Below are 11359 nucleotides of genomic sequence, written 5' to 3'. Positions count from 1 at the left end.
GAGCTGGGGCAGGTGTGGGGGTCTTTACATGACCTCCTAATCTTCCCTGTATATAGAGCTGGGGCAGGTGTGGGGGTCTTTACACATCCTCCTAATCTTCCCTGTATATAGAGCTGGGGCAGGTGTGGGGGTCTTTACACATCCTCCTAATCTTCCCTGTATATAGAGCTGGGGCAGGTGTGGGGGTCTTTACACGTCCTCCTAATCTTCCCTGTATATAGAGCTGGGGCAGGTGTGGGGGTCTTTACACGTCCTCCTAATCTTCCCTGTATATAGAGCTGGGGCAGGTGTGGGGGTCTTTACACGTCCTCCTAATCTTCCCTGTATATAGAGCTGGGGCAGGTGTGGGGGTCTTTACACCTCCCCCTAATCTTCCCTGTATATAGAGCTGGGGCAGGTGTGGGGGTCTTTACACGTCCTCCTAATCTTCCCTGTATATAGAGCTGGGGCAGGTGTGGGGGTCTTTACACCTCCTCCTAATCTTCCCTGTATATAGAGCTGGGGCAGGTGTGGGGGTCTTTACACCTCCTCCTAATCTTCCCTGTATATAGAGCTGGGGCAGGTGTGGGGGTCTTTACACGACTTCCTAATCTTCCCTGTATATAGAGCTGGGGCAGGTGTGGGGGTCTTTACACGTTTTCCTAATCTTCTCTGTATATAGAGCTGGGGCAGGTGTGGGGGGTCTTTACACGTCCTCCTAATCTTCCCCTGTATATAGAGCTGGGGCAGGTGTGGGGGTCTTTACATGACCTCCTAATCTTCCCCTGTATATAGAGCTGGGGCAGGTGTGGGGGTCTTTACACATCCTCCTAATCTTCCCTGTATATAGAGCTGGGGCAGGTGTGGGGGTCTTTACACGTCCTCCTAATCTTCCCCTGTATATAGAGCTGGGGCAGGTGTGGGGGTCTTTACACGTCCTCCTAATCTTCCCCTGTATATAGAGCTGGGGCAGGTGTGGGGGTCTTTACATGACCTCCTAATCTTCCCTGTATATAGAGCTGGGGCAGGTGTGGGGGTCTTTACACGACCTCCTAATCTTCCCCTGTATATAGAGCTGGGGCAGATGTGGGGGTCTTTACACGTCCTCCTAATCTTCCCCTGTATATAGAGCTGGGGCAGGTGTGGGGGTCTTTACATGACCTCCTAATCTTCCCTGTATATAGAGCTGGGGCAGGTGTGGGGGTCTTTACACGTCCTCCTAATCTTCCCCTGTATATAGAGCTGGGGCAGGTGTGGGGGTCTTTACATGACCTCCTAATCTTCCCTGTATATAGAGCTGGGGCAGGTGTGGGGGTCTTTACACGTCCTCCTAATCTTCCCTGTATATAGAGCTGGGGCAGGTGTGGGGGTCTTTACACCTCCTCCTAATCTTCCCTGTATATAGAGCTGGGGCAGGTGTGGGGGTCTTTACACACCCTCCTAATCTTCCCTGTATATAGAGCTGGGGCAGGTGTGGGGGTCTTTACACGTCCCCCTAATCTTCCCTGTATATAGAGCTGGGGCAGGTGTGGGGGTCTTTACACGTCCTCCTAATCTTCCCTGTATATAGAGCTGGGGCAGGTGTGGGGGTCTTTACACCTCCTCCTAATCTTCCCTGTATATAGAGCTGGGGCAGGTGTGGGGGTCTTTACACCTCTTCCTAATCTTCCCTGTATATAGAGCTGGGGCAGGTGTGGGGGTCTTTACACGTTCTCCTAATCTTCCCTGTATATAGAGCTGGGGCAGGTGTGGGGGTCTTTACACCTCCTCCTAATCTTCCCTGTATATAGAGCTGGGGCAGGTGTGGGGGTCTTTACACGTCCTCCTAATCTTCCCCTGTATATAGAGCTGGGGCAGGTGTGGGGGTCTTTACACGACCTCCTAATCTTCCCTGTATATAGAGCTGGGGCAGGTGTTGGGGTCTCTACACGTCCTCCTAATCTTCCCTGTATATAGAGCTGGGGCAGGTGTGGGGGTCTTTACACGTCCTCCTAATCTTCCCTGTATATAGAGCTGGGGCAGGTGTGGGGGTCTTTACACCTCCTCCTAATCTTCCCTGTATATAGAGCTGGGGCAGGTGTGGGGGTCTTTACACCTCCTCCTAATCTTCCCTGTATATAGAGCTGGGGCAGGTGTGGGGGTCTTTACACGTTCTCCTAATCTTCCCTGTATATAGAGCTGGGGCAGGTGTGGGGGTCTTTACACCTCCTCCTAATCTTCCCTGTATATAGAGCTGGGGCAGGTGTGGGGGTCTTTACACCTCCTCCTAATCTTCCCTGTATATAGAGCTGGGGCAGGTGTGGGGGTCTTTACACCTCCTCCTAATCTTCCCTGTATATAGAGCTGGGGCAGGTGTGGGGGTCTTTACACGTCCTCCTAATCTTCCCTGTATATAGAGCTGGGGCAGGTGTGGGGGTCTTTACATGACCTCCTAATCTTCCCTGTATATAGAGCTGGGGCAGGTGTGGGGGTCTTTACACGTCCTCCTAATCTTCCCTGTATATAGAGCTGGGGCAGGTGTGGGGGTCTTTACACGTCCTCCTAATCTTCCCTGTATATAGAGCTGGGGCAGGTGTGGGGGTCTTTACACGTCCTCCTAATCTTCCCTGTATATAGAGCTGGGGCAGGTGTGGGGGTCTTTACACATCCTCCTAATCTTCCCTGTATATAGAGCTGGGGCAGGTGTGGGGGTCTTTACACCTCCTCCTAATCTCCCCTGTATATAGAGCTGGGGCAGGTGCGGGGGTCTTTACACGACCTCCTAATCTTCCCCTGTATATAGAGCTGGGGCAGGTGTGGGGGTCTTTACACGTCCTCCTAATCTTCCCTGTATATAGAGCTGGGGCAGGTGTGGGGGTCTTTACACCTCCTCCTAATCTTCCCTGTATATAGAGCTGGGGCAGGTGCGGGGGTCTTTACACCTCCTCCTAATCTTCCCTGTATATAGAGCTGGGGCAGGTGTGGGGGTCTTTCCCTGTATATAGAGCTGGGGCAGGTGTGGGGGTCTTTCCCTGTATATAGAGCTGGGGCAGGTGTGGGGGTCTTTACACCTCCTCCTAATCTTCCCTGTATATAGAGCTGGGGCAGGTGTGGGGGTCTTTACACCTCCTCCTAATCTTCCCTGTATATAGAGCTGGGGCAGGTGTGGGGGTCTTTCCCTGTATATAGAGCTGGGGCAGGTGTGGGGGTCTTTCCCTGTATATAGAGCTGGGGCAGGTGTGGGGGTCTTTACACGTCCTTATATTGTTGTTGCACAGGCGCCAGTTGCGCGTTGTCTTCGTTCCTCTCCATTTGCAGGATGTCTGCTTGCTGGCAGTGAATGAGAACACTTGACATTGTGATCAGAGCAGTGGAGGTTTGTTACAGTGTGTCAGTGCAGGCGATCCTCACGCTGTCAGTGCTGAGGCCATAGTGATACCCGGGCCGCGCATGAATAAGTCAGTGACAATGGAGGAACATACAATTGATCTCGCGGTGTAGGAATCTGGGGCAGCTCCGCGCTCGGCTCCAGCGCCTCTTATTCTGAGCCGCTAATAGATTATACAAAGCTGTCTGCCGCCTCCTGTCACCCCGCCCGGCGCAGCAGCCGCCTCTCCACTCATGTCACAGTCGTCAGTGTGCAATGGCTGGCAGGAGAAGAGGTGGCATCTCCCGTTATACCCGAGCCCGGGGAGCCCCGAGGCCAGCACGTGTCTCCGCCATCGTCTCCACTGGGACCTCGGCTTGTGTCAGAGATGGGCTCGGGTGTAACGATGGCTGCACCTCGATAATAACATGAGTGATAAGGCCTGGGCCACACTGGGACTTTCCGGAGCCATTCAGGCTATGGCGGCCAAAATGGCACCACCCCCAGTCTGCAGGTCGTGACTGGTATTACAGCTTATCCCTATTCACTTCAATACAGCCGAGCTGCAGTACCAGACACGGCCCGTGCACAGGCGTGGCGCTGTCTCTGCAACAAAGCTGTCATGTCTGTAAACTCCTTCAATTTCCTATCCTTTCAAGATCTCTGCTAACTGTAATGGACTGGAAACATTGCTTATATCAAGAGGGAAAAAAATCCTCTGGTCGTTGCGGAGTACAGACTGCAGTTTGGACTGTGTGGCTCACAGATGATTGTGGAGACTGCGCAATTGCAGCAAACCATCAGCTGTGAGAAGTGATTGATCTCTTTTGGTTTTCATTATCTGGGTGTGAACAAGGAAGTTTCCATTCACTGCAAGCAAGCAGAATGAATGAATGAATCCATTTTATGCACAGGTGACTGGACGACCCTTCTGGGATTACCCTGAGGGGCCCTGAAGTACATCTGATCATGAATCATGGGTCCAGCCGCTATTAATGGGATCTACTGATGAGCCAGTACAATCTGCACCCCCGCTGTCCTCCGGGGAGCAGCCCTGTATTGGTCGCTCCCCCGGCTTTATATAATGGAGGGTCTGGAACTAAAGACCCATCCAGCATGCTCTAATAGAAGCAAACAGGCAGCGTCCCTTTCTGGGGTCAGTGTATGTGTATATATGTATATGTATGTATATATATATATATATATATATATATATATATATATATATATATATACTTTTAGTCATATATATATATACTTTTAGTCATATATATATACTTTTACTTATATATATATATACTTTTATTTTTATATATATATATAAACTCTTATATATATATATATATATATATATATATAAACTCTTTTATATATATATATATATATATATATAAACTCTTATATATATATATATATATATATATATATATATATATATACATATACTTTTATTTATATATACGGTATATATATATATATATAAAATACATATATATATATATATATATATATATATATACTTATATATATATTATGATTTTTTTAATTTATTTATTTATTTTTGCTGCGGCAAACGATTATCACATGACTTGTCACATGACCCCTCTGATCTGCCCGCTGTACTAAAGGCCAAGAGAAGAGAGAAACTGAAAGGATGCAATCATAGTTAATCCTCTAATGAAAAGCAGTGCAATATTAAGGTCATCCCGTACCCGGGGGCCCTGACTGGAGCTGGATATTCCGGAGCTGCCGCCGTTCTGCCTCCGCACTCATCTCCCTGCATATCATTTAGTATTAGCAATATGGCGGAGTCACTTCTTGTAGAGCTGCAGTCACACATGAACCCTGACGGAAGGATCAGTTGTCCCCCGTCCTTTTTAATCCACTGGCTCTAAAATCCCAAAAAAACTGCAAACGCCCAGCCCTGTATAGTAGAAGCGCTGCTGGGGAGCAATGGCGGAGGCACAGAATGACGCGCAGGTCACAGTACTGTTGGTGCTTCAGGATCAGACCAATATGGCCGCCCTTCCTGCTCCCGCAAGGGCTGTCACCCCCCCCCAACACACACACTCCCACACCGCTCTTCATTGCTTATGATTCTGTGGATATTCCCATATCAGCCTAGATAGAAATAATGCTTCATCCTTAATTACAAAGTTATTTATAAATGACCTTATGACTCCGACCCTAAAACCTCTGTTCGCTTTTAGTGAATGAAAACATTCTAGTGTGAATCCAGTGACTGAAACCCCGGCCCTGACCCTGTTCACACATAGCCTTTTGGCCCTGACCCTGTTCACACGTAGCCTTTTGGCCCTGACCCTGTTCACACGTAGCCTTTTGGCCCTGTTCACACGTGGCCTTTTGGCCCTGACCCTGTTCACACGTAGCCTTTTGGCCCTGACCCTGTTCACACGTAGCCTTTTGGCCCTGACCCTGTTCACACGTAGCCTTTTGGCCCTGGCCCTGTTCACACGTAGCCTTTTGGCCCTGTCCCTGTTCACACGTAGCCTTTTGGCCCTGACCCTGTTTATACGTAGCCTTTTGGTCCTGGCCCTGTTCACACGTAGCCTTTTGGCCCTGACCCTGTTCACACGTAGCCTTTTGGCCCTGGCCCTGTTCACACGTGGCCTTTTGGCCCTGACCCTGTTCACACGTAGCCTTTTGGCCCTGACCCTGTTCACACGTAGCCTTTTGGCCCTGACCCTGTTCACACGTAGCCTTTTGGCCCTGTTCACATGTAGCCTTTTGGCCCTGGCCCTGTTCACACGTAGCCTTTTGGCCCTGACCCTGTTCACACGTAGCCTTTTGGCCCTGGCCCTGTTCACACGTAGCCTTTTGGCCCTGACCCTGTTCACACGTGGCCTTTTGGCCCTGTTCACATGTAGCCTTTTGGCCCTGGCCCTGTTCACACGTAGCCTTTTGGCCCTGACCCTGTTCACACGTAGCCTTTTGGCCCTGACCCTGTTCACACGTAGCCTTTTGGCCCTGACCCTGTTCACACGTAGCCTTTTGGCCCTGGCCCTGTTCACACGTAGCCTTTTGGCCCTGACCCTGTTCACACGTGGCCTTTTGGCCCTGTTCACACGTAGCCTTTTGGCTGCGCTTTTTTCCACATTTTATTTGGCATTTATAATACGCAGCGTTTCACAGCAACGGGATAATCTTAAATTTCCTCCATTTTGACACTTCTACAGGATGCAGTGGGTCAATTCTTTCAGCATTTTTGCAGCGTTTTTCTCCCACTCATGCTTTATACACAGTGTTTTTCCTGCCGCTACTCTGGTTTTTGGTGTAGAAAATAATTGCTGGAAAAACGTGTGAACATTCCCCTATACTTTGCACAGCTGAGGGTTTGGTACTTTGGTATCCAGTATAAACTAGAAGTGAATTCATCATCAGCAGAATCCCATTGTACCTGCACTAATACAATGTATCAGTCCGGAGGCAAAGACGAGTCCCTGCTGGATCCACTGGTAACAAACCCCCCAATACGGGAAGTGTTACGGCAATACTGAGAGTAATGACTGTTCAGCTAGGGGTGAACGTTTCCATTCACTGAGATCAAGCAGAGGGGTGAGAAAGACTGTAGAGTAAAAAGAGAGGGAAGGGAGATATAGAGGATGAAGAAAGGCAAAAAGGAAGGAAAGACTAAAGGAAGGAAAACCAGGAAGGGAGACCAGTGAAGGAAGAAGAGGAGGAACGAATTAATGAAGAGGAAAGAAGGGAAGAGGAAAAAAGCAAGAAGAAAAGGGAGAATAAAAGACAGGAAGAAGAGAAGGGAAGGAAAAAGGAGGGGAGGAAGGAAGCAAAAAAGAAGAGGAGGGAAGGGAGAAGACAAGGAACATAAGGATGGAGAAGAGTAGGAAAGGAAAGAGAGAAGGGAGAAGAGGTCGAAGAAAAGGAGGAAGGAAAAAATAAGAAAGAATGAAGTGGAGAGTGAAGAAGGAAAGAAGGAAGAAGAAGAGAGGGGAGAAAAGGAAGGAAGACGAGAAGAAAGCAAGAAGAAAAGAAGGAAGAAGATGAAGGAAGATGGAGATGAAAGGATGAAGAAAGGAGGAAGGAAGAGAGAGTGAGTAAAGAACAAGAGGAGGGAAAGAAGGCCGAAGGGGAGGAAATAGGATGGAACGAAGAAGAGTAGTAAAGAAAAAGAGAGAGGGATGAAGAGGAGGAAGAGGACAGAAGGAAACAAGGAAGAAGAGGAAGGAAAGGATGAAGGCAGAATGGAAGGAAAAGAAGTAAGAGTGAAGAAAGAAGAGGAAGGATGAAGAGGAGTAAAAGGGAAGAAGAAGAATAAGAGGAGGAAGGAAAAAAGATAGAAGAAGAAGAGGAGGGAAGAAAGAAGAAGAAGAAGAGGGGAATAGAAAAAGGAATGTAATCAAGGAAAGAAGGAAGAAAAGGAGGGAGGAAGGAAGAAAGAAAGGATGAAGGCAGGAAGGAAGAATGAATGAAGAAGATGAGGAGGGAAAGAAGGAAGAAGAAGAGAGAAAAAAGGAAGACAATGAGGAGGGAAGGGAGAAGAAGAAAAAAGGAGAGAGACAAAAGGAGGGAAGGATAGAAGGAAGGTAGACGAGAAAGGATGGATGAAGAAGGAAAGAAGAGGAAAATGGAAGGAAGAAAAGGAAGAAAGTATAGGCAGAGGCAGGAAGAAAGAAGAGGATGTAGAGGAGGGAAGGGGGAAAAAGAGGAAAGGACGAGAATAGTGAAAAAGAAGAGGTAGAGTAAAGAAAATAGGATGAACAGGTGGAAAGGAGGAAGAGTAGGAAGGAAAGAATATGAGTGAAGGATGAAGAGGAAGAAGGAAGGAAATAAGGTATGAGGGAAGGAAAAGGAAGGAGAGTGAAGAAAAGGAGGCAAAGAAGGAAGAGGAGGGAAGAAACAAGAAGAAGAGGGATGAAGGAGAGACCGAAGGAAGAAGAGGAAAATTAGGGAAGGAGAGGAGGGAAGGAAGAAAAGGGGTAAGGAAGGAAAAGAAGGGAGGAAGGAAGAGGAGGAAAGAAAGATAGAAGAGGGGGAAGGAAAGAAGAGGAGAAGGAAAGGATGAAGTAGGGAAAAAATGTGAGAAAGGAAGGAGTGAAAGACAAAGGAAGGAAGAAGACAAGAAGGAAGGGGAGGAAGGGAGCATGGAAAGAAGGAAAAAGGAGGGGTGAGGGAGAAAGACATCCAGGAAGGATTGAAGGGAGGGAGTGGGGATGGCTAGAGTCAGGCACAATGCCCATCTATCACCGTACGGCCGCTGGGTGCTGTGCAGGGACTGGTGCTTCCACCATATCTGGGGGGACTCTTTAGGCGGTGTGCACAGTATAGGGGGCTGGTAAACACTTGCATTATGCTTGCATTGCACACTTGCCCAGCCAATCCTGCATCTGTAGTCCCAGAGACTGGTGTGGATTGCTGGGACTTATGGTTCCACAACAAGTGTTAGTTCTGAAGATCTGTAATACCAGGCTCGTCACCGGCATTTGGGAGCCCTGGTCACCGACCCTGTCATGCACCGTGTTGTGGAGTTAGATATGGCCTCTGTCGCGGACCCTGTTACGGATCCTCATACAGACTCTGTTGTGGGCTCTGTTGTGGGCTCTGTTGTGGGCTCTGTTGTGGACTCTGTTGTGGACTCTGTTGTGGACTTTGTTGTGCGCTCTGTTGTGCGCTCTGTTGTGGGCTCTGTTGTGGACTCTGTTGTGGCCTCTGTTGTGGCCTCTGTTGTGGACTCTGTTGTGGACTCTGTTGTGGACTTTGTTGTGGCCTCTGTTGTGGCCTCTGTTGTGCGCTCTGTTGTGGCCTCTGTTGTGGCCTCTGTTGTGGAATCTGTAGTGGAATCTGTTGTGGCCTCTGTTGTGGCCTCTGTTGTGGAATCTGTTGTGGAATCTGTTGTGGCCTCTGTTGTGGCCTCTGTTGTGGCCTCTGTTGTGGCCTCTGTTGTGGACTCTGTTGTGGCCTCTGTTGTGCGCTCTGTTGTGCGCTCTGTTGTGGCCTCTGTTGTGGAATCTGTTGTGGAATCTGTTGTGGACTCTGTTGTGGACTCTGTTGTGGACTCTGTTGTGGGCTCTGTTTTGGACTCTGGTGCAGTGAAGGATGAGTGGTCTCTTTCCTGGACTCTGCCGTGGTCTCTTCTGGACTCTGATACAAGCTGTGTTGTGGGCTCGTTCGTGGACTCTGTCGCATTCTATGGTTCAGGCTCTGTTGTGGGCTCTGTCGCCAGCTCTTTGGTGAACTCTCTGTCATAGATCCTGTTGTGCTCTCTTTTGCGGAGTCTGATAAGGGCTTTTTCTTGGACTCTTTTGTGGACTCTGGTAAGTGCTTTTTCGAGGACTCTTCGTGGACTCTGATAAGGGATTTTTCACGGACTCTTTTGCGGACCCTTCCATGGACTCTGAGAATAAGGACTCTTTCGTGGACTCTTTTGTGAGTTCTATCGCCAACTCTTTCTCAGGTTCTGGTTCAGACCCTGTGACAGAATTTGTTGCGCTCTCTTTTGTGGACTCTGATATGGGCTCTTTCGCGGACTCCTTTGCGGACTCTTTTGCGGACTCAGGTTCAGACCCTGTCGCAGACCTTGTCGCGCTCTCTTTTGTAGACTCTATAGTGGGCTCTGTTGCGGACCCTGTTGTGGACTCTGCTGCAGACCCTGCTGCAGACCCTGTTACAGACCTTGTCGCGCTCTCTTTGGTGGACTCTGTAGTGGACTCTTCCGTGGACTCTTCCGTGGACTCTTCCGTGGACTCTGATAAGGACTTTTTCGCCGACTCTTTTGCGGGCTCTTTCGCAGTCTCTTTCACGGGCTCTTTCGCAGGTTCTGGTTTGGACCCTGTCACAGAACTTGTCGCCCTCTCTTTTTTGAGGACTCTGTAGTGGACTCTTTCGTGGACTCTGATAAGGACTCTTTCGTGGACTCTTTCACCAACTCTTTCTCAGGTTCTGGTTCGGACCCTGTTACAGACCTTGTCGCGCTCTCTTTGGTGGACTCTGTAGTGGGCTCTGTTGCGGACCTTGTTGTGGACTGCTGCGGACCCTGTCGCAGACCCTGTTACAGACCTAGTTGCGCTCTCTTTGGTGGACTCTGTAGTGGGCTCTTTCGTGGACTCCTTTGCGGACTCTTTTGCGGACTCGGGTTCGGACCCTGTCGCAGACCCTGTTATAGACCTTGTGGCGCTCTCTTTGGTGGACTCTATAGTGGGCTCCTTTGCGGACTCCTTTGCGGATTCTTTTGCAGGCTATGGTTTGGACCCTGTTACAGACCTTGTGGGGCTCTCTTTTGTAGACTCTGTAGTGGGCTCTGTTGCGGACCCTGCTTTGGACTCTGCTGCGGACCCTGTCGCAGACCCTGTTACAGACCTTGTGGCGTTCTCTTTGGTGGACTCTATACTGGGCTCTGTTGCGGACCCTGCTGTGGACCCTGTTGTGGACCCTGTTGTGGAATCTGCTGTGGACCCTGCTGTGGACCCTGCTGCGGACCCTGTTGTGGACCCTGTTGTGGACTCTGCTGCGGACTCTGCTGCAGTCTCGGAAGCCCCTTGCAAACCAAGACCCTAGATCAGTCTTCTGGGCGCTATCACTTTAATTTTGAGTTCAGCGATGGAGACCTGATTGTGATTGGATGACAGAGACGTCAATCCTGCTTCTCATCCAATCCGCGTTGAGCAGGAGGCGTTCCCGTGCAGGCGTTAGCTCGGACGCTCAGTGCAGGAGGCGGCGGCGGCTGCGGAGGTTCAGCACCAGGGACAGCGGCGGCTGCGTCCTGCCCGGAGCCCGCGGAGCACAGCGACCCCGCAGCCTCCACTGATGCGGCCTCTGCCCCGCACAGCCGCCCCCGTGTACGAGGACCTCACCCCGGGACATGGCTGACAGGACGGCGCCCGGCTGCCACCTCCGGCTGGAGTGGGTGTACGGCTACCGGGGCCACCAGTGCCGGAACAACCTGTACTACACGGCGGCCAAGGAGATCGTCTACTTCGTGGCGGGGGTCGGGGTGGTCTACAACACCCGGGAGCACAAGCAGAAATTCTACCTGGGCCACAACGACGATATCATCAG

The 11359-nt window shown here is 50.0% G+C and overlaps 1 protein-coding gene across 3 annotated transcripts in view; it reads left to right on the top strand.

Moving 5' to 3' along the window:
* Positions 1–10999: 10999 nt before the first annotated feature.
* Positions 11000–11359, top strand: part of EML5 (EMAP like 5) — a 209534-nt gene continuing 209174 nt past the window's right edge. For all 3 annotated transcript variants that reach the window (XM_075330633.1, XM_075330632.1, XM_075330634.1), the window contains exon 1: positions 11000–11359. In XM_075330633.1, the coding sequence (XP_075186748.1) occupies positions 11163–11359 (197 nt within the window). In that variant the 5' untranslated portion in view covers positions 11000–11162.

This window comes from Anomaloglossus baeobatrachus, chromosome 12 (genome assembly GCF_048569485.1).
Source record: "Anomaloglossus baeobatrachus isolate aAnoBae1 chromosome 12, aAnoBae1.hap1, whole genome shotgun sequence".
Classification (NCBI taxonomy): Eukaryota; Metazoa; Chordata; class Amphibia; order Anura; family Aromobatidae; genus Anomaloglossus; species Anomaloglossus baeobatrachus.
The sequence above is the reverse complement of the archived record's forward strand: the minus strand, read 5'-3'. Positions and strand labels throughout refer to the sequence as shown.